Below are 27,925 nucleotides of genomic sequence, written 5' to 3'. Positions count from 1 at the left end.
GCACCGGAAGCCGACTCAAGAGAACTATGGCGGGTTTGACTGTAAGAGACCCAGCGGTGGATCGTTCTCTACGTTCTGTGTTCGGTGAGAGGAATTAGTTGCAGCCAAACAACGGGGAGGGACGCCCCTCTGCACCTCCCATCTCACGAATCGCTACAGTAGCCGTTGGTGGTTCGGGCGTGCAGTTCTCCCTGCCTATCCTGTAGGGCGTCCAACCTGGTGGACTCGTGAGCAAAGAGATGTTCCCATTCTGCCGAGGTCTCGTAGCTTTTCCGCAGTATCACTGGGGAAGTTAGACTAGCGTTCAGCCTCTGTGCGTTTCTCCTTTCATGAGCTTTAATTATTTTCTAGAAGAGAAGGTGCATGGCAACAGCTCCTCACTGTTCAGTACTACTTCTCACCTTCTGTCCCAGAATACAGACTATATGCCCAGGGTATAGATCCTAGTGTTCACTTCCTGCCCTCTCCTAAGTACTTTAATACTTTGCTTTGTATCTGTAACATTTTATCAGTAGTGGTAGCGGCCACCTGGTGTCCTGAGATAGATTGTAAGTGAATGAATGAATGAACTATTAAGACCTCTTCAGAGGAATTTTAAAAAGTATTGAAACTATTGTGAGTTATCTTTTTGGCTGAAATAAGTTGTTATTTTTTTTAAATGTGATTGTTTTAAAGAACCTTTTGAAAGGGACATGACGAAGTGATTTAGAATAATTTTTAAACATCCTCCACTGCATTCATGGCCATTCTCCCTTAAATGTTGTATGTGTGGAAATACCATATGAACCTGTTTTTAAAATTATATTAAATAACATTGTTATATTTTGTAGTCACTGATGAGACTTGCAGACTTTAGGTAAATACCAGTGCCTAAGTATTTATTTTCACCAAAGTTAAGGAAAATCTAACACTTGTCAGATCAGTCTGAGAACTAACATTTAGGAGTATCTACACATTTTGTATTTAGTCTCAGTGGTGTATTTCCTTTGTTAAGAGGTCTGAAGAAATACAATGGAATTGGAATTGGAGAACATTATTTTGAGCCAGTTGTTACACATTTGATGATATAAGTAGACAGATAGTCTGTTTATTTTCTCACTAAAGATCTAGGTTATAAACTCAGAATTTATTTTTCTTCCTTAGTGGGGAACATTCCTTATGAAGCTACTGAAGAGCAGTTGAAGGACATCTTTTCTGAGGTTGGACCTGTTGTTAGTTTCAGGTGAGATCCCTTTTTACTTCATGGTGGGAGCTTCTTAAAAATCACCACCAATTTGGCTCGTGGTAATAATGGCAGGTTTTCTTTACTGGTGACTTTTCACATACATTATATTCTTGTAACAGCTTTATTGAGATATAATGTATATACTATACAATTGACATTTACCGTTACCTAAAACGTTTTTTTTTTCATTAAAAATGTTTCTTAAAATATTTCTGTGAGGCAGTCAGAGCTATAAGGTTATTTATGTTACAGTGGGCCCAATTAAAGCATGGCAGTGTTAGCAGGAACCCTGTATGTGTGTAACATTTGTTCCTGATACTTGGTTCTGCTCTCCAGATTGGTATATGATAGAGAGACAGGAAAACCAAAGGGTTATGGCTTCTGTGAATACCAAGACCAAGAGACAGCGCTTAGTGCCATGCGGAACCTGAATGGGCGAGAATTCAGTGGGAGAGCACTTCGAGTAGATAATGCTGCCAGTGAAAAGAACAAAGAAGAGCTGAAGAGTAAGTATAAATCCAACTTGTATGCAGTATGAGTTAGTAAAGATGTAACAGTGAAGATTTTCCATTTCTGATAAGTTTTAGAATATGCTGAAATGGTTAGCCACACAGCTTATTACTTGACTGACGTGATGTGCCTGAGTTAGGCAAGTATTACATATATCTTTTAAAAAAATTTTTATAAATTTTTTTTGAAGCAATTCCCTGAAATTTCTATACCCTTGCTCTGGATGGAGCAGGGCAAGGCCTCAAACCATTTCAAAACTGCTCTGGCAAGCACTGTAGGAATGCATAGGGTCACTGCAGACCCAAGCATGCTGGAGTCTTGCTAGTAAGTGTATCTTTAAGAAACAGGTAAAATTGACATTAGAAATAATTCAGTTGCTCCAGCCTGGGCGACAGAGCAAGACTCTGTCACAGAAAAAAAGAAAACAAGTTTTTCCGTTGCTAAGGAGTTGATTTCCATTTAAAGATGAATTCAAATTTATTAAGCGATTAGTAGTACTAACTGTGGCATTAGTCATTTCTGTCACTATGTTTCCAGGAATTTTTGAAATTAGCATGTTTTTCTGTTTTAACCTTTTGTTTCTGTAATGACTTGTCCAAAGAAGTCAGTGTGCCCAGTTCTCTAACTTAGGTTAACATTATCCATCCATGTGATCGTGATCCCCAGCTTTCCTCTGAGAACAGAAAATACACTCTCACTTTCCTCCCCAGAAACAAGAGGCTTTCAAATCATTTATTTCTCAGCTCTGGAGAATCTAAAATTATCAGCTGGTTCTTACAGCAGCCCGGAAAATTAGATACTTGAAATGATTTAGCTTTTTGTTTTGCATCCCTAACTTTCTTGTACTTTCTTCTTGATTAGGCCTTGGCACTGGTGCCCCTGTCATTGAGTCACCTTATGGAGAGACCATCAGTCCTGAGGATGCCCCTGAGTCCATTAGCAAAGCAGTTGCCAGCCTTCCACCAGAGCAGATGTTTGAGCTGATGAAACAAATGAAGGTGGGAGGAGGCATTAGGTTATGAATAAAGCAAATCACATCAGGTTTTCAAGGAGTTAATTGAATTAGTTCCCTGAGCTCAAATAGAAATTGTCTGTAGACCACCATTTCTTGCACCTTCAATATTCTATATATACACAATATATTTGATATTTTGTACAAAGAGCTTTCTATTTTTGTACAGAGACACAGCTATCCAAACAATCCATCTGGGTTTTGTGGCCCGTAGATGTCAGATGTAGATATTAAAATTTGGCCTTTTTCCTAAATGACCATATCACAGTATTTGAAATGCCTCTTTCTTCTCTTGCCTGCCATGACCAAGGTTTTTGGATTTTTTTTTTTGTGCCATGCAAAAACTGATAATAAAGAGCCTCTTGAATATTACATTTCTCAGAGGGGAATGGCTCTAAATCACTATCAGTTCCTAAGTCATAAGTATTAAACCTGAGTCTGCTTATCTTCTCAGCTCTGTGTCCAGAATAGTCCCCAGGAGGCACGGAACATGCTGCTTCAGAACCCTCAACTGGCTTATGCTTTGCTGCAAGCACAGGTAGTGATGAGAATTGTGGATCCAGAAATTGCCCTGGTGAGTGCTTCTGGTTCTTTTATGTAAATGGTAGGGTAAACTTTAAGTGGGATAGGAACTACCTGATTGCTTTGTTAAACAGACAGCTCATAGGTTTGTCTTTTCACTTTTTAGAAAATTCTGCATCGCCAGACAAATATCCCAACGCTGATTGCAGGCAACCCTCAGCCAGTCCATGGTGCTGGGCCTGGCTCAGGATCCAATGTGTCAATGAACCAGCAGAATCCTCAGGCCCCTCAGGCCCAGTCTTTGGTAGGGCTTTATCCCTTAACATTTTTTTTATCAGTCTTAGAATGTCATTTTCTTTTTAGGAGAATATATTGAAAGAAGAATGGTCAGGAACCAGAGATGATAATTTCAATTTCCAGGCATAAAAGCAATTTCCAGGTTGCAGAGCACATGGCATCTGAATGAATATAGATTCGATTCCAAGTTTGTAAAACAAAGAGATCCTTCCTGTATGCCCTTTTCTTATAAGCTAACTTTGTGTGTATGTGCATGCCTGGCACTGTGGTTGGCACTTCGTTATTCCATACGCATTATCTCATTTAATCCTCAAAGCAACTGTATGAGGTTGGCACTCTTATTATCTCCATTCTTACCAATGAAAAAAGTAAAGCTTGCTTTCAAAGCATGACACAAAACCCTAAAGCTACAACAAATTGATACATTTGAAAACTAAAAAATTTCCATGTAAAGAAAAAGAAATAAATATCAAAGACGTGACAAATTGGGAAAAAGTGTTTGCCACACATGTGAGGACAACAGACTAATAAAGAGCCCATAGTCATGCACAGGAATGTTTATTGCCATATTGTAGTGAAAAATTGGAAATGTCCTAAATGTACATCAATGGAAGAATGGAGAGAATATGTGGTACATTCATCCAGTGAAATACTCTACAACAATTAAATAAACTACACGTATCAACATGAATGACTTTGAAAAACAAAATTCCATACAGTAGTTAAGATGAACTAGGATACGTGACATCAACACAAATAACTCCAAAACAATACCATACGGATGTGAAACTAAGTGAATGTGGACACATTCCCGAAATGTAGGATATATGTATCTGCATAAATCCCCAAAATATGTTGAGTTGCAAAAGAATATATTGAGTATGTAATGATTCATATAAAATTTTAAAACATTAAAAAGAGTCTTAGTGGTCAGCTAAGGAGAAGAGAGCACGGGATGCAGTTGGGGAAGACCATACAGGAGATTGGTTTATTTTTATTATTTATTTCCTAAGCTGGGTGGCTATTTTCTATATGATTTGTATATCTGTAATTTTTCATAATAAACTTTAAAAGGCCTCCTATAAATCAGTAAGAAAATTACCAATAACCCAGTAGAAAAATGGGAAATGGACATAAATAGTTCACAAAAGTAGAAATGTAAATATATGAAAATGTATTAAACCTCAAAGTAAGATAATGTAATAAATTATCATTAATATACATAATGTCACAAAATAAGATAATGTAAATAGAAATTACAATAAGCTACCATTTTTCATCTCTCAGATTGGCAGAGATACAGGGCAGGGGCCAGCAAACATTGTTTCTGTAGATCAGATGGTAAATATTTTTGGTTATGCAGGCCACAGCTACTCTGCCATGGTAATATGAAATCAGCCATAGGCACTATGTAAACAAGTGTGTGTGGTTGTGTTGCAATACAAGTTTATTTATAAAATCAGGTGGTGAGCCTGATTTGGCCCATGAGCCATAGTTTGCCAACCCCTGCTCTAAATAAATAAATACATTTTCAGAGATAGAAAAAAAACCAAGGCCCAGAGAGGTTAGCTGGTCCAAAACTTAACACAATTGTAAGTGGCAAATCTAGTTCTGAGCCTGGTGTTATCTGACCTCATAGCCAGTTTTCTCTTAACTACCTTCCTATACAGCTCTTCCGTTTCTTTTGTAGAATTTTGTGTTCCTTAAACATGTATGCAATTTTTTTTAATATAACTTGGCTTTTGTTATTTATTTATTGAGCTCTTTCTATTTCAAGGGACTACTCAGTTTTTTGGGGAATGCACAGATGAAAAGATAACATTCTCTTTCCCTCAAAGAGTTTTAATGTAGCATTAAAAAAAAATTTACATTCTCCCAAAACCAGAATTATATCTAAGGACAGGAATGAGAAAACATTGGTTAAATTAAAAAAAAGAAATTAATTTTAAAAATGTGGACTCCCAGCAGTTGTTTTTTTTTTTTTTTTTTTTTTTTTTTTAAAGAGTCCCAGTCTCCTTTTTTCTTTCTTGGCTTTGGGGCATTTTTTTTTTTTAAAACCATTATTGCCAGGCCCCAATCATGAAGTTAACAATAGGTGCTATGTGCTGTCTTGCCACACAGATAAGACTTGTCAATCTCTACATTGAGAATATGTTCCATCTTAACCATGTTCCATATAACCAGGTTCATGATGTATATTGCAGCTTGCTTCTGTGGAGTTCAAAGTGTGCGACAAATCTAATGCTGCATAAGACATGCTATACAAAAAGGATGTTTGGTAGTATATTTGGGGCTGTTCATTTGAAGAGGACTTTTAAGGTCATAGACAGTATATTGAGTATCCACAGAGTCACGTACATACTCTTTTTTTTCTTGGTCAGGGTGGAATGCATGTCAATGGCGCACCTCCTCTGATGCAAGCTTCTATACAGGGTGGAGTTCCAGCACCAGGGCAATTACCAGCATCTGTCACAGGACCTGGCCCTGGTTCCTTAGCTCCTGGAGGTAAGTTTCATTTAGTCTTCACCATTTCAGTACTTGCTAAAGTTTTGTCATAGCCACTGTTTCAGTACAGCCAAATATGATAATGGGATCCTTAAGTAAAATTAATACACAGCTAGAAAGCATATATCCTAGGTAGAGGAAATAGAGTTCTTATGTTAAATCCTATATGTCTAATTATAAGAAGAAGGAGAGGGACAATAAAGCGAAAGAACATAGTAAAACTTCCAAGTTAACGAGGGGGAAAATGGAATGAGTGGAAACCAAATCAAGCCAGCAAAAATAGAGACAAGGAAAAAAGGAAGGGACAATGTAAAATAAGTAATAATAAGTGTAGAGTAAGATGGAAGGAATAAAAACTAATATTGTTATTCTGCTAAATATGAATGAACTATTAGATTAAGTTCAAAAGCTAATAAAACAGACAAAAAAATACAAGGTCACGTGTTATATCATGTTAAACTGTCATAAAATTGTATTTTAACAAACATAATTAGACCAAACAACAAAAGGAAAAAAAGAGAAATTTAAAAGCTATATACATTTATTGAAAGTGTATAGATAGGCAATTAGTAAGAGTATTGCTCATATACTTGTTCCTTGTTCAACAGTTGTAACTAAGAAGATTGAGTGAAATAATGATTCCCCATATGAAACATCTGTATAAACCCATAATGTATTATCAATATTTAAAGATTTTTATGCAACAAACTTGCTTCTTATTAATTTATCTATTCTAGGGTAGGTTAGATTACTTAGGATTTTTGTGTATCTACTTTATAATAGAGTTACACTTAGATTTAAATTATCTTTCTTTTTTTTTTTTTTTTTTTTTTTTTTGAGATGGAGTTTCGCTCTTGTTGCCCAGGCTGGAGGGCAGTGGCATGATCTCAGCTCACCGCAACCTCCGCCTCCCGGGTTCAAGCAGTTCTCCTGCCTCGACCTCCCGAGTAGCTGGGATTACAGGCACGCGCCACCACACCCGGTTAATTTTGTAGTTTCTAGATTAGCACTTCAATTAGCATTTTGCTAATGGACAAACAAGTAAGAACACTGAGGAATTAAATAATAGGATCAATAAACTTCACTTAATATATAGAGGGAGCCTTATATCTTTTGACTAGAGAATGTACTCCCCACCTTCACTAACCAAGGAACAGTTTAAAAAAAAATTTATAGTACTTAGCCATAAAATTCACAAATTCAAAGATAGGAAGATTTTATAGAGCATATTCTTTGTTTATAAGCCAATAAGATTAGAAATAAATAATTAAAAGCCGACTGAAAAAAACTTTACTTATAAAATTAAGGAACATACTCTAATCTTTGAATTAAAGAAGAAATAAAAAGAAATGTATAAATTAAAGGACAAAATGCATGTATATTTCGTACAGAAAAAGTATGGGAAACAGTGAAGCCAGTGCTTAAAGGAAAATGAATATCCTTAAATGCCTATATTAAAAAATAAAGGAACTAAGTACTAGTTGTAAAGAATTTTAAAAAGACAATAAACCAGAGGATACCAAGAAGAGGGAATTAATAAAAGTTGAAAGTAAGCATAAAGGAAATTCAAATAATTAAAATTTCAAGTGATATTTCTGTGAGTTTATAGCATTTATACTTCGGAAGTTATTAAAACTTAAAACCTCACTAAGATTTTTTAGTTAAAATGCTCTTTGAGGCTGAGCACAGTGGCTCATGCCTGTAATCCAAGCACTTTGGGTGGTTGAGGCGGGAGGATCACTTAAGCCCAGGAGTTAGAGACCAGCCTGGGCAACATAGTGAGACCTCATTTCTGGGGGAAAAAAAAAAAAAGCTCTGACAGTGAAGAAAAGAGGGGAAAGAAAGAACCTAGTAGAAAAACGGGCAAAGAAAAATGAGTAGGCACTTCATAGAAGAACACATCCAAATTGCTAACAAAAACAAAGTCATTTACAGTTTGGGTTACAAATTAAATAACAGTGAGACTACTTAAATCTATCAGACTAGCAAAAGTTTCAAAGAGAGACCACACTTAATGTTGGTAGAAAAAATGATATATATGGCTGGTGGAAATGTGGAGTTTTTCAGACTTTTAAGAAAGTAATCTAACATTAAAAATTCATATACATTTTGACCGGAGACTTCCACTCTGGGAATCTAGCTCATATAAATGAAAATGCCATTATGTGGTAATGTATAATATTAGAAAGTATGCCCACAATGCCTTCGGCCATTTCTTTCCTTAAATCCTAAATTTTTGTATTGTTTTGGTGATTGGTCTAGATAGAGTGAAAGAATGTTAAGTCTAGAAGAAAGCTTTGAAATCATTTAGATCAAGCTTTCATTTGCATGAATGTTCATGAGACAGTTTGACTAGTGGTTAAACTTTGGTATGTGTTAGAATCACCTGAAGGGCTTATAAAACAAAGACTGCTGGTCCCCACCCCCAGACTCTAATTCAGTAGGTTAAGGTGGGGCCCCGAGAATTTGTAATTCTAACAAATTCCCTGTTGGTGCTGAGGCTGCTAGTTCAGACAACTCATTTTCTTTACAGATGAGGAAGCCTGGGAGTGTATTTATTTTATCAAGTCATTTATTCTGAATTAAAATTACTTAGTAGTAAGGTTAGGGCTAGCACTCAGTACTTTAGCTTCTTAATTCACAGCTCTTTGGTAGTTGGCATATTAAATGGAATAGGGGAATTTGACATGTACTTGCTATTTGAGGGAAGTATTAATGAACAGATAATAGATCAGCTTGTCTTTTCTCCCCACTCACACCATATATTACTCCTTTGAGGAAAAGAGAATTGCAGCTCTATGGAAAAGACCAGACAAGGACTTGTGGTGCATGATTATTCCTTGTATAGTAGTTATCATTCCTCAGCTTGTTAGACCAGTGGTTCTCAGCCCCATTAGACACAGTGACCCCTTTTCATAACAGATATTTTGCAATGACTCTGCTCTGCTGAAATGAAATGCACAAAGGATGTAACCTATGTAACATGATTTCAAAAAATCAGTATGATGTCCTAATTATAAAGAAGTAAAAGGACATTAATTTGTAATACAAAAATTTAATAAGCAAGTGATTAGGCACCGCTACACCAGAAAACAAATTTAATAGTCAGATGTTTATACCTATTTCATGAATGTAAAAACTGAAAATGCAGAACAGATACAGGCATATTGTTTTGGCAACTCAAATACCACAAGGACTTTTGACATCAGCTATGTGATTTTCTGAAATGGTAAAATCTCACGTTAAAGTTATTATATGCGGTACTCATAATTTACTCAGTAATTGCATTTCTGGAAAATTCAGTGTGTGTGTGTGTATATATATATATATAAAGAGTACAAGGAACCTTTGTGTTTACAAATACAACAGACTTAGGTTTTGAGTTCAGAAGACTGTAAGTTAGTTTTCATTTGTGTGAATGTTCATGAGACATTTGAAAGTTCAGGACACAGGGTAATTCTTGATTTTGTGGAACTTACACATTGCAGAACATCTAGTATCCCTGGCACTTTCTCATTCAAAACTAGCCATGGCCCCACAAATCTTGTCACAACCAAAACAGTATACCCACACAATTACAAAATATTCTAGAAATGGTACTGCCTCCCATGAGAGGAGGTCCATGGGTAAGGGACATTGTTTTCCTATATTATTAAAGAGCTTCCTGCCAAGAGTTTGGTAACCAATGAGATTAATTATTCTTTTTTTTTGAGACGGAGTTTCGCTCTTGTTACCCAGGCTGGAGTGCAATGGCACGATCTCGGCTCACCGCAACCTCTGCCTTCTGGGTTCAGGCAATTCTCCTGCCTCAGCCTCCTGAGTAGCTGGGATTACAGGCACACACCACCATGCCCAGCTAATTTTTTGTATTTTTAGTAGAGACGGGGTTTCACCATGTTGACCGGGATGGTCTCGATCTCTTGACCTCGTGATCCACCCGCCTCGGCCTCCCAAAGTGCTGGGATTACAGGCTTGAGCCACCGCGCCCAGCCGAGATTAATTATTCTTATTGAACTCACTATTCTGTCACTGAAACATAAAGTATACGTTGTAAATATACTAACACACCCTATCTTCTATCTCATTGCATTGTTGAATATCTTCCTTTGTAGGTTTCTGCTTGTGGAGCAGAATGAAGAAATTTGTAAACTCAGCCACTGTTCTAATTGGTGTTTTTTCTTGTCTGCCCTTTTTCTTCTAGGAGGAATGCAGACTCAGGTTGGAATGCCAGGAACTGGACCAGTGTCCATGGAACGGGGACAAGGTAAATAAATATTAATGTCTGACTAATGTGAATTGGTCTTGGAAGTGTTCCACATCCAAGTGTCTAATACGGCAGCCACTAACTACCCATGGCTATTTCAATATTAGGTTAACTAAAATTAAGTAAAATTTAAAACTTAGTTCCTCAGTCACAATAGCCACATTCCAAGTACTCAATGGCCACATGTGACCAGTGGACACCACACAGGACATTGCAGATACAGAACATTTCTATCATTGTAAAAAGATCTCTTGGACAGTGCTGATCTAGACTTTCCACCTGGTGATTCAGAACCCAGCTCTACAAGAATTGATAATGAAGCAAGTGGGTCCTTTGTTTCCTGATAGTCTAATAATTCCACTGACATGTTCACTCTCCCTGTATGGATATCTGTTGACTGAGTAAGGAATTTTAATAATGAGCATGTAACTGTGTGGCTGAGTATGTAGAAGACTAGATTTAAACCCTAGAGAAAACTGGGAGGGGATCATAGGTTTTAAAGCCTACTTTATAAACATCTGTTGTGCTGTGACTGTACTGCTATCTACAGCAGTAGCTGCCGCTCCAAAATCTCCACGTTATTTCTTCATGTTACTGGAATTTGAAGGACAAGAAAGTGTAGTAGTTGAGTTGGAAACAATGTTAGGAGGAGAGATGGTGAGAAAAGAGAAGGAACTGAGTGCATACTATATGCCAAGCACTTTAATTTTCATAAATAATCTTGTGAGTTAGGTGGCAGTACCTTAGTTTTACAGGCAAAGGGTTGGAAGCTCAGAATAAGTTACTTACTCAAGGGGACAGGATAAGTAAATATTAATGTATGAGTAATTGGACTGGATTTGATGCTCTTATTCTCTCTTTCGACTAGTAAGTGGCAGAGCTAAGATTCAGAAGTCTTTGAGTCCAAAATCTATCCTCTTTCTGTCACTCCACACTGCCTCTGTTAACTTACAAATATATTATTCAGTCTTTTCTACCCTTTTTCCTGTGGAATAAGATGATGGGAGCCGGGCGCGGTGGCTCACGCCTGTAATCCCAGCACTTTGGGAGGCTGAGGCGGGTGGATCACAAGGTCAAGAGATCGAGACCATCCTGGTCAACATGGTGAAACCCCGTCTCTACTAAAAATGCAAAAAATTAGCTGGACATGGTGGCGCGTGCCTGTAATCCCAGCTACTCAGGAGGCTGAGGCAGGAGAATTGCCTGAACCCAGGAGGCAGAGGTTGCGGTGAGCCCAGCCTGGGTAACAAGAGAGAAACTCCATCTCAAAAAAAAAAAAAAAAAAAAAAGATGATGGGAAAGACTGCTTTGGGCAAGCATAGAAAAGCTTAAGGTTTTTTCCTCTGTAGCATATGGCCTATAAGTGGAACCCATTTAAAAAGCAAAATATTGGCCAGGCACAGTGGCTCATGCCTGTAATCCCAGCACTTTCGGAGGCCAAGGTGGGTGGATCGCTTGAGCTCAGAGGTTTGAGACCAGCCTGGGCAAGATGGCAAAACCCCATCTCTATAAAAAATACAAAAACTAGATGGGCAATGGTGGTGTGTACTTGTGGTCCCAGCTACTTGGGAGGCTGAAGTGGAAGGATCAGTTGAACCCAACAGGTTGAGGCTGCAGTGAGCCATAATCACACCACTGCTCTCTAGCCTGGGTGACAGAGCAAGACTCTGTCTCAAAAAAATACACACACACACATATTAATATACAAGCCTGTGGTTTGTACAGTGGGATTGGTTGCTGAAGTGACATAATTTTTTCTTTTAGATGTCTGACAGCAGGACAAACTCCCTGGCCAAATATCTCATATTTTCTCTAAGCATCCCATGCTTTTGTGCTATTGTACGCTCTCCATCCCCACCCCACCACTGTCAGTAGATCATGTACGTTCTCCAGAGTTTTTGCAGTAATGAGAGGGTATTAGGGTTTCAGTCATACTTCTACCTGTCATAGGCCCAGCATTCAATCTGTCAGGTTTTAGCTTTTTAATGGATACTTGCCCAAGACATCTTCCTTCTGTTATAGTAATCTTCACCTTTCTGTCAGAAATTTACAAAGGGAAATGACTCATGTTTTGAGGCTATTTCCAGGATGTCTTCATGAAGAGACAAAGTAAGATGAGCTTCCTTTTATAGTTTCCTTTAGTACCCAACAGAGGAAGCAAGAGTCTTTTCATGTGTGCCTAGTTTGTCTTACTTTTCCTGGAGTCCATGCTGCTTTTGCACATTTGTAATGGTGAAAGGAGACAAAGATGTTTCTGAAAATACTTCTTGCTGCCCCCACCATGTTTGTTTAGTGTTGGCGCTCATGTCATCTCATTAGTCTTTGCTGTTGTCATGATGTTTATTATCAAAGTCTTGCTGCGGCAGTACTTCTTGTGGAGTGATACTCTCTTTCATCATGTAAAGTTCGTTCATGGCATTTCCCCATTTGATACTTTTGTGACAACAGAAATTTTTGTGCCTTAAAATCTTAACAAAAATAGAATTGCTGTACTTCACTTATGGCCGCTTCAGAATGAATCTTGCCTACCAGATACAGTATAGTTTCTTTCATGTTTGTCTTCTGAAACTATGTTTATGTTCTTTGCATAACTGGAAGATTCAAAACTGTCCTTTATATATATATTTTTTTCTCTAATGCTATCATAAGGAGACCTAAGGGAAAACATAGTAGCAGAGGGGAAAATGGAAACGTCTGCTTATTCCTGCCTAGATCAAACCAGTGCCCCATGGGATTCCCTTTCAGAAGCTATCTGGTCAAAATGGAACTGTTTCAGAGACCCAAGGGAGATAGTGTAGTTTAAGGAGATTTTGTAGCCTGGAGCAAGCCAGTGAACTCTTGGCTTTTTAACTTATATATGTAAATCTGAGTCTCTGTGTGTATGTGTTTCTGCATGTGTGTGCAAGCTATTTTAAGTGTCTGTTCTTTCTCCTTTTGAACTTACTGCTTACCTAGGAACCCTACAGCACTCGCCCGTGGGACCCACCGGGCCTGCATCAATTGAGCGAGTTCAAGGTACCCATTGTATCTGTGGGTTTCCTTTTGCTTGTGGTGTTCAGGGTGGGACGCTGAGAGGAAAAGAGCTGCTTGGCAGTCATCCTCGCGTTCAGAACCCAAAAGGGTAGTGTTTTTGGGTTTTTGTTTTTTAATTTTTTTTCTGTTGAGGCCACAAGCCTAAGATTGACCTCTTCACACAGGGCAGAGAACATGGATGATATGGGCATCTGTCCGAGGCTGTACTCCCTCCCTACTGGTGTCAGGAGGCCTGGATGGAATAGCAGTCTGTAAGGAGACAGCGGGTTCTTGCAGAGCCATGGCAGTGTTCACATATGCCAAGACTCTACCTCTCTTTTGTGACTCTGGTCCTTGAACTAAGATTGATTAGAAGGAAAACCAGGAGCATAAGTTTCTTCAGGTTGCAGTGCTAGTCCTTGGCAGGTTGCTCCCCAGTTGGCTCTTTATATAATTCCATCCATACCTCTGACATGGCACAGATTCTGCCTACACCCTGCTTCTGTTCTTGAGCTGCAAGAGGATTCTGCTGTGGTGAGGTTTCACCCACTCTAAGGTGTCTGAATTATGTTGTCAGTGGTATATAGAGTCATTTCTTGTTTTCTTATGTGTCTTTCACAGCAGTAACTCCCTGTTTGTTTCCCTGTCAGTGCCGATGCAAGACCCCAGAGCAGCTATGCAGCGGGGATCCTTGCCTGCCAACGTCCCAACCCCTCGAGGCTTGTTAGGAGATGCTCCGAATGATCCACGGGGAGGCACTTTACTTTCTGTAACTGGAGAGGTAGAGCCTAGGTAAGCATTAACATAGAAGGAAACAGTTAAAGAAATCAGAATTGTCCCTCCTTCCCTGAGAACAGTCTTTCTGTACCAGTTGTACCTGTTTGCCTACTTCAGAAGATAGGTAAATATTCGTGGCCACTGTCCAAGGCTAAGCACTTCTCCTAAGGCAGAACTATGTAGTTGAGTATGTCATTTCGAGCTACTGTATTTTCAGAAATTGGAAATTTTAGTATACATACTTGAACAGGGAAATTTGTGGTAGTGGAAATATTAATAATAGCAGTAATAGGCTGAGTGTGGTGGCTCATGCCTGTAATCCCAGTACTTTGGGGGGCCAAGGCGGGTGGATCACCTAAGGTCAAGAGTTCGAGACCTGCGTGGTCAATGTGGCAAAATCCCGTCTCTACTAAAAATAGAAAAATTAGCCAGGTGTGGTAGCGCACTCCTGTAATTCCAGCTACTCAGGAGGCTGAGACAGGAGAATCACTTGAATAGGCGGAGGTTGCAGTAAGCTGAGATCATGCCACTGCACTCCAGCCTGGGCGACAAGAGTGAAACTCTGTCTCAAAAATAAATAAATAAATATAATAACAATAATAATAATTGACATTAATGGGGAATCATGCCTCTGACTCTGCTCTGAGTACTTTACTTACCATCTTATTAAATCTTCAAGACCCTGTGAGATGGATACCATTATTAGTCCCATTTTACTGATGAAACTGATGTGTGCAAAAGTTAAATATGTCCAATATTACACAGCTAATAAGTGATAGAACCGAGATTTGAACCCATACCATCTGAATCCAGAGCTCATATTCTTATGCATTGTTCTGCAAACTCATACATATAATGAATATTCATTGATTCCTCCCTAATTATGAACCAGATACAAAATTCTAGAATACATGGATTTATATCTCTGTAGCTTTTCTTCCATCTATTTGGTGTTATTTTCTTGTTAGTATTCATAGACTGTTTATGTCAGTTCTTTGTTGGATGTTGACTTACTGATCTTCTGGTTGATACTTTGTTGTTTTCCTTGTTCTATTTTAAAATATAATGTTTTTCTCCATCTCCAGAGGTTACTTGGGACCACCTCATCAGGGTCCACCCATGCACCATGTTCCTGGCCATGAGAGCCGAGGACCACCCCCACATGAGCTGAGGGCAGGGCCATTACCTGAGCCCAGACCTCTAATGGCAGAACCAAGAGGACCCATGTTAGATCAGAGGGGTCCACCCTTGGATGGCAGAGGTAAGCAGAGACCACATTGCAAATGTGATAATGAACCCTGCTGTCTTACACTCTAATCTGGGATAAAGAATGCTGGAGCAGTAGGTTTGCAAGCATCTTTAAGGTTTATCCACAAATCTGAGAAACTTGGGAGGAGATAATAGTCTCATATATTAATAGCTGAGGGGGCAAATGTGACTAGATTTCTATCTTTCTTGGATTGATCATCATTCTTGCAGTACATGCAAGTAGCTACACAATGGTTTTCTTATAATTTTCTTTTAGGTGGAAGGGATCCCCGAGGAATAGATACACGAGGGATGGAAGCCCGAGCCATGGAGGCAAGAGGGTTAGATGCCAGAGGATTGGAGGCCCGTGCAATGGAGGCCCGTGCAATGGAAGCTCGTGCAATGGAGGCCCGAGCGATGGAGGCCCGTGCGATGGAAGTCCGAGGGATGGAGGCCAGAGGCATGGATACCAGAGGCCCAGTGCCTGGCCCTAGAGGACCTATACCTAGTGGAATGCAGGGTCCCAGTCCAATTAACATGGGGGCGGTTGTCCCCCAGGGATCCAGACAGGTACGTGTAACACTGACTTCTGGCATCCAAGTGAAATCTTGATCTATTCAGGAATTGCTTATTGAGCCTGAATTATTACTGCCTTCTGACTTGGGCTGTTTCTCAGCTTGTAATAGAGAGAAGACTCGGATCTCCCTGTAGCTCCTCTGTCCCTTACAGTGGTGATTTTCTGGCTATCAGGATTGTAGTTCAAAAAAAAAAACAACTTTATCCCACAATAAGTAGCTATTCATTCAGAGAAGAGCCCCTGAAAATTTAGGGGTTAGAAAGTAGTCTTCATTAGGGGTACAAACCAACATCATGTACATAGTTTTTTTCAAAATATACTTGCCCAGATCTCATCCCAGGTATAACTCAGAATCTCTTATCAGTAGGATCTGAGCATGGATAGTTTGAAAAACCTCCCCCAAATGATTCTAATGTGAGCCCTGACTGGGAGTCACTGGGTTAGATTATATGAAGAGCTGTTAGTGGCCATTTAGATAATCTTAGGTTTGCAGACACCTGTGTTAATTTACTGTCATCACATAGCCTAAGTCAACAGTGGAATATGAAAGGCAGTTTATTAATGATCACCTTAAAAGGTGTGGAATTGAAGTCTTGTCGCCTTTTATTTGGCTCTCTCTGCCTGTGTGTATATGCTGGTCTGTGATTGTTATCGCCTCCCTCTTCATCTCCACTTGGTTGTGGAGAGGTGGTACGTGTGTTTCTTCCCTGAGTTTTTGTACACTGGTACCTTCACTTCCCTCTAGCTGCTCTACCTTCCTTTTTCCCCCTTCCTCTGTGTGCTTCTCTCTTCTATTTGTTTATGTGTCTTCCTACCCATGTGTGTGTTTATGAGAGAGAGAAAGATAATGGTAGAGCTGGAATGGAACATAGCAATCATCTAATTCCCTCAGTTTATAGGTTTGGAAATTAAGGCCCAAGAATTCAGGTGACTTGACCAAATTCACATAACTAAAAAGTGGCAGAGCCGGGAACGGAACCTGCTACTTTTTCCACTCCACTACTCTGTCCTGTTATCTGCACATTTGTATGTGTGGATATGTGTCTGCCCCCTCCTCTTTAATATGAAATACAAATAGAGGTTTTTTTGGTATGTGTAGAATAAAACTGTTCTCTGTTGTGTTTGAAGTGTTCATGGGCCTTCATTCTTATTGTACCCGCGATGGTCGGTACAGAAATGGTAACAGAAATGGTTTGTATGCATTCATTCTGTCATTCAGCAAATATTTATTGAGCACCTACTATGTACCAAACATAGATCTAGGTACTGGGGATATTGCAGTGTGAACAGAACAAAGCTCCTTTCCCCGTGGGCTTACGTTCTAGTTAGGGAGACAGATAACAAACAAATAACTACAAAATGCGCTTATGTAATTTTACTAGTAGTTCTGTGGTGAAAGACAGTGCAAGTGAGGGTTGGAAGAACATTTCTGGATAATATTTTGCTCCTTTCTCTCTGCTAGTGCTTGAATTTATTACCCTAATACTAGGTGTATATCGTTTTGATTAGTAAATTCCATAAAGCCAATTAGATCTGAGGCAAGAGAAAATACATATTTTATCTTCAAACCTTGAAAAAAAGTTTAAATTAATATATTAACATAAATATATACATTTGTTCATCTATAAAAGATATATAAAGAACTTAACTTCAAGCCAAGTGTGGTGCCATGCACCTGTAGTCCCAGCACTCTGGAGGCTGGGACAGGAAGATCATTTGAGCCCAGGAGCTTGAGGCTGTAGTGCTTTCTGTTCGCATCTGTGACTAGCCACTGCACTCTAGCCTGAGCAACATATTAGACTCCCATCTTAAAAAAAAAAAAAAAAAGCCAGGGTAGAATCCTGTAGTCCCAGCTACTCTGGAGGCTGAGGCAGGAGGGATCAGTAGAGCCCAAGAGTTGGAGGCCAGCCTACAAAACATAGTGAGACCACATCTTAACCTTGCTTCCTCTCCTGTGCCTGTCTCCCCTGTGGCCCCCTAGCTCCTGTAAAGAATCACTTTTATTAGATTTTTAATGTCACTTTCCAGAAAATACAAATATATATTCTTATTTTTCCCCTTTCGCGGTTCTGTACCTTTTTTTTTTTCCTTAACAACATGTCCTTAATTCATACTTTTAAATTAGATTTTAAAATTAACTCTAGTCCACCTAGTTAGAAACTTGTGGGCAAAAGGCTTATTATTACTCAGATGATTATATAATTTATCATCTAAAGGAGAACATGAAAGAAAGTGCTGTTACTTTACTTGGAGGCAAAAGCAGAAACTGGGACTGTCTTAGGGAAACCAAGATGTATGGTCGCTCTTGCTAGTACTTATCTGCCTAGAACAAGCATACCTAGAAATTTAAAATGCCCATTATTAAGTGGTTAGATAACAATTACAATACCTTAAATTAAAGCTTCAAAAAGATTATACTCAATTGCAAATTGTGCTGCTATAAACTCATGTAACCAAACACCACCTGTTCCCCAATAACCTATGGAAATAAAAAATTTTTTTTAAATGATTATACTCATAGGTGTTTCAGATCCATAATAGCTCATTAATGTTCAGACTGGTCTCTGGTCTCTGGAAACTTGTCTCTGGATTCAGTATTGATAACAAACAGAACAGTGATAGTATTCTAGCAGTCTGTACAAATCAGTACTCGTGTTTTATCTATCCAGTGTCTTTGGGAAATGAGTTAATGCATATAAGTGAATATTCCAGATAATGAAACTATTCTACCAAGTTTTCTAACTTTTTTAATGAAAAATTATAAGTTTTTTTTTTTTTTTTTTTTTGAGACGGAGTTTCGCTCGTTACCCAGGCTGGAGTGCAATGGCGCGATCTCGGCTCACCGCAACCTCCGCCTCCTGGGTTCAGGCAATTCTCCTGCCTCAGCCTCCTGAGTAGCTGGGATTACAGGCACGCGCCACCATGCCCAGCTAATTTTTTGTATTAGTAGAGACGGGGTTTCACCATGTTGACCAGGATGGTCTCGATCTCTTGACCTCGTGATCCACCCGCCTCGGCCTCCCAAAGTGCTGGGATTACAGGCTTGAGCCACCGCGCCCGGCCTATAAGATGTTTTTGATATTTCCTTTCTTCTTAAACAAGATACAAAAAAATAGTTTAATCACTTTTGACTACCCAAGGTCATCATTAAATAGATTCATTATTGTCTATGCTGTAATATAAAACATAGTTATCTCCTGTTTGGTTTCTGGTCTCCTTCACTGTCAGGCTGTCACCTGGCTCTTCATATTGCTGAAGTGGTATCTGCTGCTAACAGTTGTTTATCCATATTTCTTTTATGTTTTGCTGCTTCTAATCTGCTGGGTAAGCAGGTAACAAGTTTGTTAACAATATGTGTTTATTAAGAGAGTACCTAAGCCCTGGGTGAATGCCTGAGTGTGAACGTAATGCTTGTATAGGGACATTCTAACAGTTACACTTGGTACTCAAGAGATCTTTTCCTTGGGTTCTGGTAGTCTTGCAAAGGGTCAAACTCATTGAAGATCTTAAATACCAATAAGTATGATATTACTGTACTTTGTTCTTTCACTCAAGACACTCATATTTCTTGGTCTGCATTTCGCAGAGAGCGTCTTGCCATATGTTCTCTATGGAAAGCTATAAACAGCAAATGTTGGGCTAATACCAGTCTTTTCCCAGAATCCTTCCCATTGCCTTTCTGCTTCTCTGACATTATGAACAACTCTGTCTCACTTATGGGATAGGGCCCTTTGGGACAAACTACCTGTGTCTGATTGAACTAGGGTAGGGGGTGGCCCTGTGAATGTAACTTCCCCGGTAGACCAGCATACATTTTCTCTAGACTCTATATGCTTTCATTTGTGTTTCCAGGGTGCTGTCAGTTTTCCCTGTGCTTATTTGGCTGAATTTTCATTAATTCAGTGGTATCCAGTTGTGCTGTGTGATATTTGTTGATGATGCTGGAGCTGTTGTAAGCAAATATATCAAACTTGCTAGTTGATCTCTGGCTAAACCCTGCCTTCTGCTATTGCTAACCATAGAAATGATCTTCAGAGTCATTGATTTACTTTTCTTACTCATATCTGTATAGAGATCATAAGTTTTCACATTATTACTGAATTCAGGTTACCTATACATTAAAAATGCCAAAAATCTCTCTTTTCTCTTTGTGCACATAGGTCCCAGTCATGCAGGGAACAGGCATGCAAGGAGCGAATATACAGGGTGGAAGCCAGCCTGGTGGCTTTAGTCCTGGGCAGAACCAGGTCACTCCACAGGATCATGAGAAGGTAAGCAACACTGTCTGACTGCCTCCTTATGCACAATTCTAGCCTTTTTGATTCCTCTTTTCACAGTTACCATGTGGTGATCCTGGGTCTTCACAGTCCCTTTGGAGGTGATGTTTATTCTAACTTAGAACTCTTTTATGATCTTGTTACCTGAAAATTTGTGAGTCTGGTCCTAAAGTTTCTAATGGATGTAAAGTTCTTAAGTGGATGTAAATGGTAGCTTATTATATATTTCAGACTCATCTGCCAATAGCAGGTTTTTCTTCAGGCCAGATAGACCAGAAAACCCACACCCTTTTTCCTTCCCTTTCTACTTTATCCCTAAAAACAGCAGTAGATTCCCCATGATTATATCTTTCTGTTTTTATATTTGACTATTCTGGGGAACTTATGTCTGATGGAAAGGCTAAAATTTGTGAAAAAGAGAGACTTCTAAAACAGGATTAAAACCTGAAGGGTTTCCAGGGCTCACAGATACCATCTTAGTCTCCAGGAGCTTTGAGTTCATGAAGTTGTCTGTTTTGAATCGTCTAACCTTAGGTATTTTAATTTATACTTGTTCTTTTCTTTGTACTTTTTCTCACCAGCCTTTTTTTTTTCCTTGCCTGTTGTTTGTTTTCTGTGTGAAATGTTCTTCCTTTTTCCATTTTGCTTCATATCCCACTACAGTAGCTTTTTGGACAGAAGCTAGTGGTGGGTTTTTTGTTTTGTTTTTTTAGCTGTCATCATAAAAACTTACTACCTTTTTTTTCTTCTGCACAGGCTGCTTTGATTATGCAGGTTCTACAACTGACTGCAGACCAGATTGCCATGTTGCCTCCTGAGCAAAGGCAGAGTATCCTGATTTTAAAGGAACAAATACAGAAATCCACTGGAGCACCTTGATAGGTGAGCAAACTTAATCCCATCTGAATAGGACTAGCTCCTTGTCTATTCTGGGTATATACTTTTAACCTTAACCAACAAGATTGTTCTCCCACAGGCCCTCAAACCACTTAGCTAGAGTCTTCTTTACTCTTCAGTAGGTCAGCTTCTATAGGGATAGAGTAAGGCTATAGAATATTTGTACAGTTGTTGAATTGCTTACAGTCTTTCCTAATGACAAAGGTAATGTATGATCAGTTTAACAAAAGTAATGATACATAGAAAGGTAGAAAATGAAATAAAAAGCCCTGTTTCCTCAATCTCATTCCCCAGACAAAACCTCTAAATATAGTTTGGTGTGTATCCTTCTACAATCAGTTATATTATCTTATTCCAAACTGTCCTGTCAAAATGGAAAACATACAAAGCATTTCAATTAAATGTACAAATATTTTGTTTCCTGTGTTTTATAGTGAATATTTTGATGTTGAACTATTACAGCACGTAATTTAAGGTAGTAAATGTCCACCATCACCATCACTTTCTATGTATTTTAGAGATTGCTGTACCCTGCTACCCTTATTTTTCTTGCTCATTATTTAGGCAGAAAGACTCCAGGGACCGGGCACAGTGGCTTACCCCTGTAATCTCAGCTTTGGCAGGCTTAGGTGGAAGGATTGCTTGAGCCCAGGAGTTCAAGACCAGCCTAAGCAACATAGTGAGACCCCATCGTTACAAAATTTTTTGGAAAATTAGCCAGGCATGGTGAGATGTGCCTATAGTTTCAGCTACTTGTGAGGCTGAGGTGGGAGGATTGCTCGAGTCCAGGAGGTCAAGCCTATAGTGAGCCATGATGATGCCACTGCACTCCAGCCTGAGTAACAGAGTGAGACCCTGTCTCAAAAAGGATCCAAGTAACCTGCCTCATAAATAATCATGTGACAACTTGATTACATATACATGTATCAGTGTTTCTTTTTAAAAAAAAAATCCCCAGCATTTTGTATTTTATAAACAATTCTTTTTTCTAAAAGCAGTTTAAAATTCACATTGTCCAACTATCAGGTAGGACATCACAATTTAAATTTCTACTTTTTACCCCATCCATATTATAATTCCTATCCTTATGTTATGTAATAGTGAACTCATACTATTAATAATTACCACTCTTAATAAATCATTTTAATCGATATTTGTAATATCTTTAAACTGCAACTATGCATCATATCTGTATTTAGACTTTAAATGAATTAATGAGAAGCTATCATAGATGGAGGGCTCTGTAGACTTTTGGTACCTTAATGTTTTATTCCACAAACCCTGCATATTCTATTTTTTTTAGTAAAAGTATAGACTACCTATTATATTCAGAGGAATAGATAAAAAATATTTCTCTTTTACTAATTTACTTATGCAAGAAAAGGCATTTCCTACAACATGAGAAAATTACTGTTTACTGTTTCTGGATAGTGGAGGTAGAAATGTTTCTGAAAGTTCTTTCATTATATTCTTGCTTATAAGATGTTTAATTTAAGGCCTTGCATATTAACCACAGGGCAAGATTTTTGTAAATTTTTTTACCTTTTATTTTTAAATAATTATAGACTCAAGGAAAGTTGGAAAAATAGTACAAGTAGTCTCATGTACCCTTCACCCAGCATAGTACAAAACCAAGAAATTGACATTGGCACATCACTGTTAACTTGACTACAAACTCAGTTTTCACCATTTTTAAAAACCTACCATAGTTTGTATGTATGTATATGTGGTTTTATGCACTTTTATGTGGGCAAGATTTTACTGTGTGTCTACTGGTGTTTGTGCGTACTATGGCTGACGTGTTGGCTTTCCCTCCATCCTATCCCTAGCTAGTTGTGATTCATCTCTGCCATCACTGACAGGCTTCTATACTATTATCATTAGAGATGAATGGTTCTCAAACAGGGGCAGTTTTGTTCCCTAGGGGACATTAGGCAATGTCCCGAGACATTTTTGGTCATCACAATTTTAAGGAGTATGGCATGCTACTGGCATTCAGTGGGTAGAGGCCACTGAAACATCCCATAATGCACAGGATGGTCCCTGTCACCGACTTCCCAATAGCAATTAGTGCTCCAGCCCAAAATGTCAATAGTGCTGAGTTTGAGAAACCCTGCTGCAAGGGATGATTGCTTTGAGGAGGCAGGACTCAGGAGACAGACACCTTGGAAATCTGTGATTTGATTGTATGCCTGTCCTCCCTCCCCTAGCCTTTTTATTTTTTTCCTGATGTTTTTTCTGAAGAGAGCTTGTTCTTCACTTCTAATGGCTTTCTCCTAACTTTTTCCTACAGGTTTTCAAAAATACCTGGCAAGAAATCTGGAAATTTATTCTATAATTTTGTTGAAATATTGAAAAAGATGACCTGCATCCTAACCCTTGAATGACTCAAATCAGTGCCAGGTGGAGGACTCCCATCACCTTCTCTCAGAACAAAATCACTTCATTTTATTGTCTTAGTTTGTATATTTTCTGTGACTTGAAATAAACTTTAAACACAATTTTAGTACACTGCAAATTGATATACATGACCTTTTTGCTTTTAAAAAGCTGAACACTAAGGGTGAAACCTTAGATGTGTTTCTCCCCTTACTGCAGTATTGTACTTTAACATATTGCCATAGTTTTGTTTTTACTTTAAGTTAACCATTTATTCTTCTTGATGATTTTTGAGAATTTCTCAGAAGCAATGTTTTCTGGAACTTGGTTTTTGTTTAGTTTGCTTCCAGTAAGAATTCTTATAAGGCTTTGCCCTCTGAAAACTTTCTAGGTCTTCTGAGTCTTTTGGGAGAAAATAGCACATGCTTAGAGCTATAAAATGGTCAGAAGGCTAACAGAACACAGAGCCTAGCACAGCCATGTGTTTAGTTTAGAAAAATCCAAATATCAAAATGCATTTGTTTCAATAGCAGGTCTGAACATGTATAATTCACAGTTAAGACAAAAATTGTTTTAGCACTGGTTTGAGTGTGTCAGCAACACAAGAGACTGTTGACATTTACTTGTGTGTTCTTAAATTTATCAGTCTAGGTAGTCAACTTTGAAAGTTTAAAAAGCCACTGAGTTTTCACATGTTCAAGATGAAATAAAAACAAATCAAATGAACAAAAAACATTTCATCCTATCTTCCAGGCAATCCCTAACCTGCAGCCCTACCCTGTAACTAAATTTACTCTGGGAACTTAAAACATAGAAAACCCTAAAACTTTTACATTCCTCTCAGTTATTTTAAGTGGACCAAATGTAGAGCACAGTCAGATTGCCCATTAGGTCTGCTCCTGCTTGCTTCCTTGCAGATAGGCACATAATTAGTGCCATTCGCTCTAACCTGTGGGTCTTCTTGCCTAATATTCATTCTCTCTCTCTCTCTCTATCTCTCTCTCTCTCTCTCTCTCTCTCACACACACACACACTGTCTCTCACTCTTTCTCTCACTCATATACTCTCTCTCGTAGTGGCATTAAGGAGGAACATGGTTTCTCTCCATCAGGCCAACCTCAAGAGGTTAAGAGTTGCCTTAATAATCAGTAAAGTTCTACTGGAACTACTTTTGAGCCAATTTATATTCTTGGAATCCTATCCCCTGGGTTAGGATTATGGTCAGGTGAATTAAAAGCCTGTCATAGGCTTAGAGAATGTAATAGCATATTGCTTACATGTCAAGCAAAAGAATGCAAAGATAATCAACTTTATGAGTGACAATGAAATCGAGGGATTTTCTACTCTGATATATAAATATTTATAAGAAATTTGCTGATTAAGGTATTTCATATTACAACATCACAAGAAAAACTTACTCGAAGCAGGTGAGGAGCTTCCTGTGTATCCTGCTCATCCCCAGTTCAACTTGGATGTTGGTTATGCATAGGATTTATTATTTTCATTATGAACATAATAAATCATGAATTTATGCCTACTTCCATAAATATTCAAGACTTAGAATGTTGATTTTGGCAGTAGTTGTATCTTGAAGTGAGTGTGTCAATATATTTAGACATGGAGGCCAAGAGTGACACCTTTCTTGTTAGGAACTTAGAAGTTTCAAGGAACACTAAGATTCCAAATCGAGGTCATTGAAGATGAAACTATCATTTTCCGAATGCCTTAGTAAACCTGAATTAAATAGCTGAAATCTGGGTGAACCAATTGGCAACAGCAGAGGTATCCCTCCCTACATAAACACCCATCAGTATTTTTTTACTGTTGTAATAGATGAAACACAATCAGCTACCATGAGTTCATGACCTACCTTTATTGTGCTCAGACTAGTGACAAAAAAAAAACAAAAAACAGTTTTATCCCTCAAGCAATAGAGGTTCCTAAAATATTAGAAACAACCATTTGTTCATTCTTGGTCACTTAATGGTAGAAAAAATAGATAATATAATGCTAATTCAGTGGAACCATTCTTATAAATCTATAATGAGTTGAATTGTCTGGGCACAATGAAGTGTGAGGTTTCTCTCTTAAGAGCCCTGAGCTTCTCTCCTAGTGATTCACTGTGACTACTAACATCCCAGAGCCAGTGTGGTCCTTGTAGGCCAAGTTTGGGTAGATGGGAGAAATAAATAGCATTCTGATAGAGAAAGAAGGCATTTTGATTATGTCATAGCTGAATGATTCTTTGGCGAATAGGTAGGAGTCCACAAAAATCTATTAAAATTATAAATTGTTATTTTTTAAAGTTGACATTAATAAACTCCCTTAATAAAAACAATGATAAAGAGCTCTTCTTGACTAAATAGGTCATCCTAACATGGAGTTCAGGTTTTCACAATTGCTTTTAACAGAGTAATACAAGATGATAATGTAACTGACTTGCAATTATAATACAATTTCAATTACAATAGCATACTTTCTAGATTTTCTTTTCCAAATGGAGAACCCAAAAAGAGGTAACAAAAGACTCATTCATCAAGCAAAGAAGAAAATCCTTTATTTTTTGACAAGCAAAAATAAGAATAAATTGCTGTTCACACTGGATAATACCATATCGAAAGTAACAGTAAAAATGTACACTGTTGGTGTTATATGGGGAAGGGGTTCTTGGTAATTTTGTTTATTATTTATGTTTATTGTTATGTTTTATCATTAATTATTCAATAAATTTTTATTTAAAAAGTCACACTACTTAGAAATCTTCTGTGGGGGCGGGAGGGGCAAGAGATTACAAACCAAAATTCAGGAGATAGTAACATTTGGAATTGATAAAATCACCTGGGATTGATTGTATAACTCTCAACCACCAAAGCTCTGCTATCAAGCCTTGCTATAGTCATGGCTGTCCAGAAGTACAGCTATTTTCCCAAGAAAGGATCCATGGGCTTTAAGAACTTCAGAAGTTTTTAAGTTGCTGAAGCTTAAGTAACAAAGTTGAATGCAGTCAAAAAAAAGAATGCCAAGGAGTCAAGGACTGAGAGGCACATTCTTAAAGTGACTGCTCAAACCTGACCAGACCAAGTAAGTTATTGAAGATACAAAGGAGAGACAATGCAGACTACCATCCTTATACCTATAATTCAAAAATTTTCTTTGTTGAAGTAGAACTGAACCTTCCTAGGATCTAGACTGGAATATCGGTGACAGCATTTGCGCAGGCTCTTTGCCAAAGTCTGAGGGCCACATAAGAACACTCCCACTACAGACCTGTAGGAACAGAACAATAGTAAGGGCTAGAATGCAACAATGACAGAACGGAGAAACTGCCTGTTAGGCCTCTACTACTTCGAAGAACCTTGAATAAAAATTTGGTTGTTAACTCCCACATTCTTCATGGTAATTTTTTAACCTTTTCTGCGCACAAACCCCAAATATGCTCTCAGCCCTTATCACTCTCAGCACTCAGCCTACCCTGTTTTATTGAGAACACAGATAAGAGACATAGGACAGTACAGTGGCTAAGGGCCAGACTGTGGAGCCAGTCTGTCTGGGTTCAAATCTCAGCTCTGACATTTATCCCATCTGTGGGAATTTGGCCAAATTTCTTTTTTTTCTTTTTCTTTCTTTTTTTGAGATGGAGTCTCACTCTGTGGCCCAGGCTGGAGTGCAGTAGTATGATCTCAGCTCACTGCAACCTCCTCCTCCCTGGTTCAAGTGATTTTCTTGCCTCAGCCTCCTGAGTAGCTGGGACTACAGGCGCGCACCACCACGCCCAGCTAATTTTTGTACTTTTAGTAGAGACGGGGTTTCACCATGCTGGCCAGGCTGGTCTCAAACTCTTGACCTCAAGTGGTCCACCCGCCTTGGCCTCCCAAATTGCTGGGATTGCAGGCATGAGCCATAGTGCCCGACAAGGGGAATTTTCTTAGCCTCTCTGTGTTTCAGCTTTCCCACCTGCAAAATGGGGATAAAAATAGTACTCACCACATAGGGTTGTTTTAAGCATTAAATGAGAACATGTAAAGAAATTATAAAAATACCTGGCACATAGTGAGTACCTATGTTTTAGCTCCCGTTAAAGCCATCTACTGTGAGCTTATCCCCACCCCAAAATTTCTTCTGGAGAGGTAGTGTTCTTTCTTGCCAAGGCTAATCTTTCCAACTATGCTCTGGATCTCACCCTCTTCTCCCTTCTCTCATACCTTTCTCTCTTTTTTAAAAATCTAATTATGGTATAGTTTCTATACCATAAAATTTGCCCATTTGAAGTGTACAATTTGTGCTTTTTAGTATAGCCACAAAGTTATGCAACCATCACCACTATCTAATTCCAGAACATTTTCATCATCCCCAAAAGAAGCCCCATCCACATTAGCAGTCCTCATTTCCTTCCAACTACCCTGTCCTACCCTAGACGATCACT

General features: G+C 38.5%; 2 protein-coding genes and 1 non-coding gene across 7 annotated transcripts in view; 1 reads left to right on the top strand and 2 right to left on the bottom strand.

The window, feature by feature from the left end:
• Positions 1 to 26,248, top strand: CSTF2 (cleavage stimulation factor subunit 2). 3 transcript variants are annotated; one of them, XM_012464052.3, is made up of 16 exons: positions 5 to 84; positions 1,144 to 1,222; positions 1,562 to 1,731; positions 2,597 to 2,733; positions 3,202 to 3,321; positions 3,436 to 3,573; positions 5,948 to 6,071; positions 10,273 to 10,335; positions 13,291 to 13,350; positions 13,533 to 13,619; positions 13,998 to 14,139; positions 15,210 to 15,385; positions 15,650 to 15,942; positions 20,110 to 20,220; positions 20,983 to 21,108; positions 23,417 to 26,248. In XM_012464052.3, exons 1-15 carry the CDS (start codon positions 27 to 29, stop codon positions 21,103 to 21,105), a joined length of 1,881 nt encoding a protein of 626 aa, XP_012319475.1. In that variant the 5' UTR covers positions 5 to 26; the 3' UTR covers positions 21,106 to 21,108; positions 23,417 to 26,248. The 3 variants fall into 3 exon arrangements, with proteins under 3 accessions (XP_012319476.1, XP_012319477.1, XP_012319475.1); XM_012464053.3 differs by lacking the exon at positions 13,533 to 13,619 and having other exon boundaries at positions 1 to 84; XM_012464054.3 differs by lacking the exons at positions 13,291 to 13,350; positions 13,533 to 13,619 and having other exon boundaries at positions 1 to 84.
• Positions 1,927 to 2,059, bottom strand: LOC135269380 (small nucleolar RNA SNORA9). Its single transcript, XR_010337669.1, has one exon. It is a non-coding gene; the product is annotated as a small nucleolar RNA SNORA9 (small nucleolar RNA).
• NOX1 (NADPH oxidase 1) overlaps positions 26,038 to 27,925 on the bottom strand; it is a 35,751-nt gene continuing 33,863 nt past the window's right edge. For all 3 annotated transcript variants that reach the window (XM_012464056.3, XM_012464055.3, XM_012464057.3), the window contains one exon: positions 26,038 to 26,769. In XM_012464056.3, coding sequence (XP_012319479.2) covers positions 26,643 to 26,769 — 127 coding nt within the window. In that variant the 3' untranslated portion in view covers positions 26,038 to 26,642. The remainder of the gene's footprint in view (positions 26,770 to 27,925) is intronic.

The sequence above is a fragment of the Aotus nancymaae genome, unplaced genomic scaffold (genome assembly GCF_030222135.1).
Source record: "Aotus nancymaae isolate 86718 unplaced genomic scaffold, 86718_ANA_hifiasm-v0.15.2.pri h1tg000004l, whole genome shotgun sequence".
NCBI lineage: Eukaryota > Metazoa > Chordata > Mammalia > Primates > Aotidae > Aotus > Aotus nancymaae.
The sequence above is the reverse complement of the archived record's forward strand: the minus strand, read 5'-3'. Positions and strand labels throughout refer to the sequence as shown.

Bases quoted from the DNA above. Each gene is read 5' to 3' on its own strand.
- CSTF2 (XM_012464052.3), top strand. From the start codon at position 27: ATGGCGGGTTTGACTGTAAGAGACCCAGCGGTGGATCGTTCTCTACGT. The intron at 3,574-5,947 runs GTAGGGCTTTAT...TTTCTTGGTCAG, and splicing joins CCCCTCAGGCCCAGTCTTTG to GGTGGAATGCATGTCAATGG. The intron at 13,351-13,532 runs GTACCCATTGTA...CTCTTCACACAG, and splicing joins ATCAATTGAGCGAGTTCAAG to GGCAGAGAACATGGATGATA.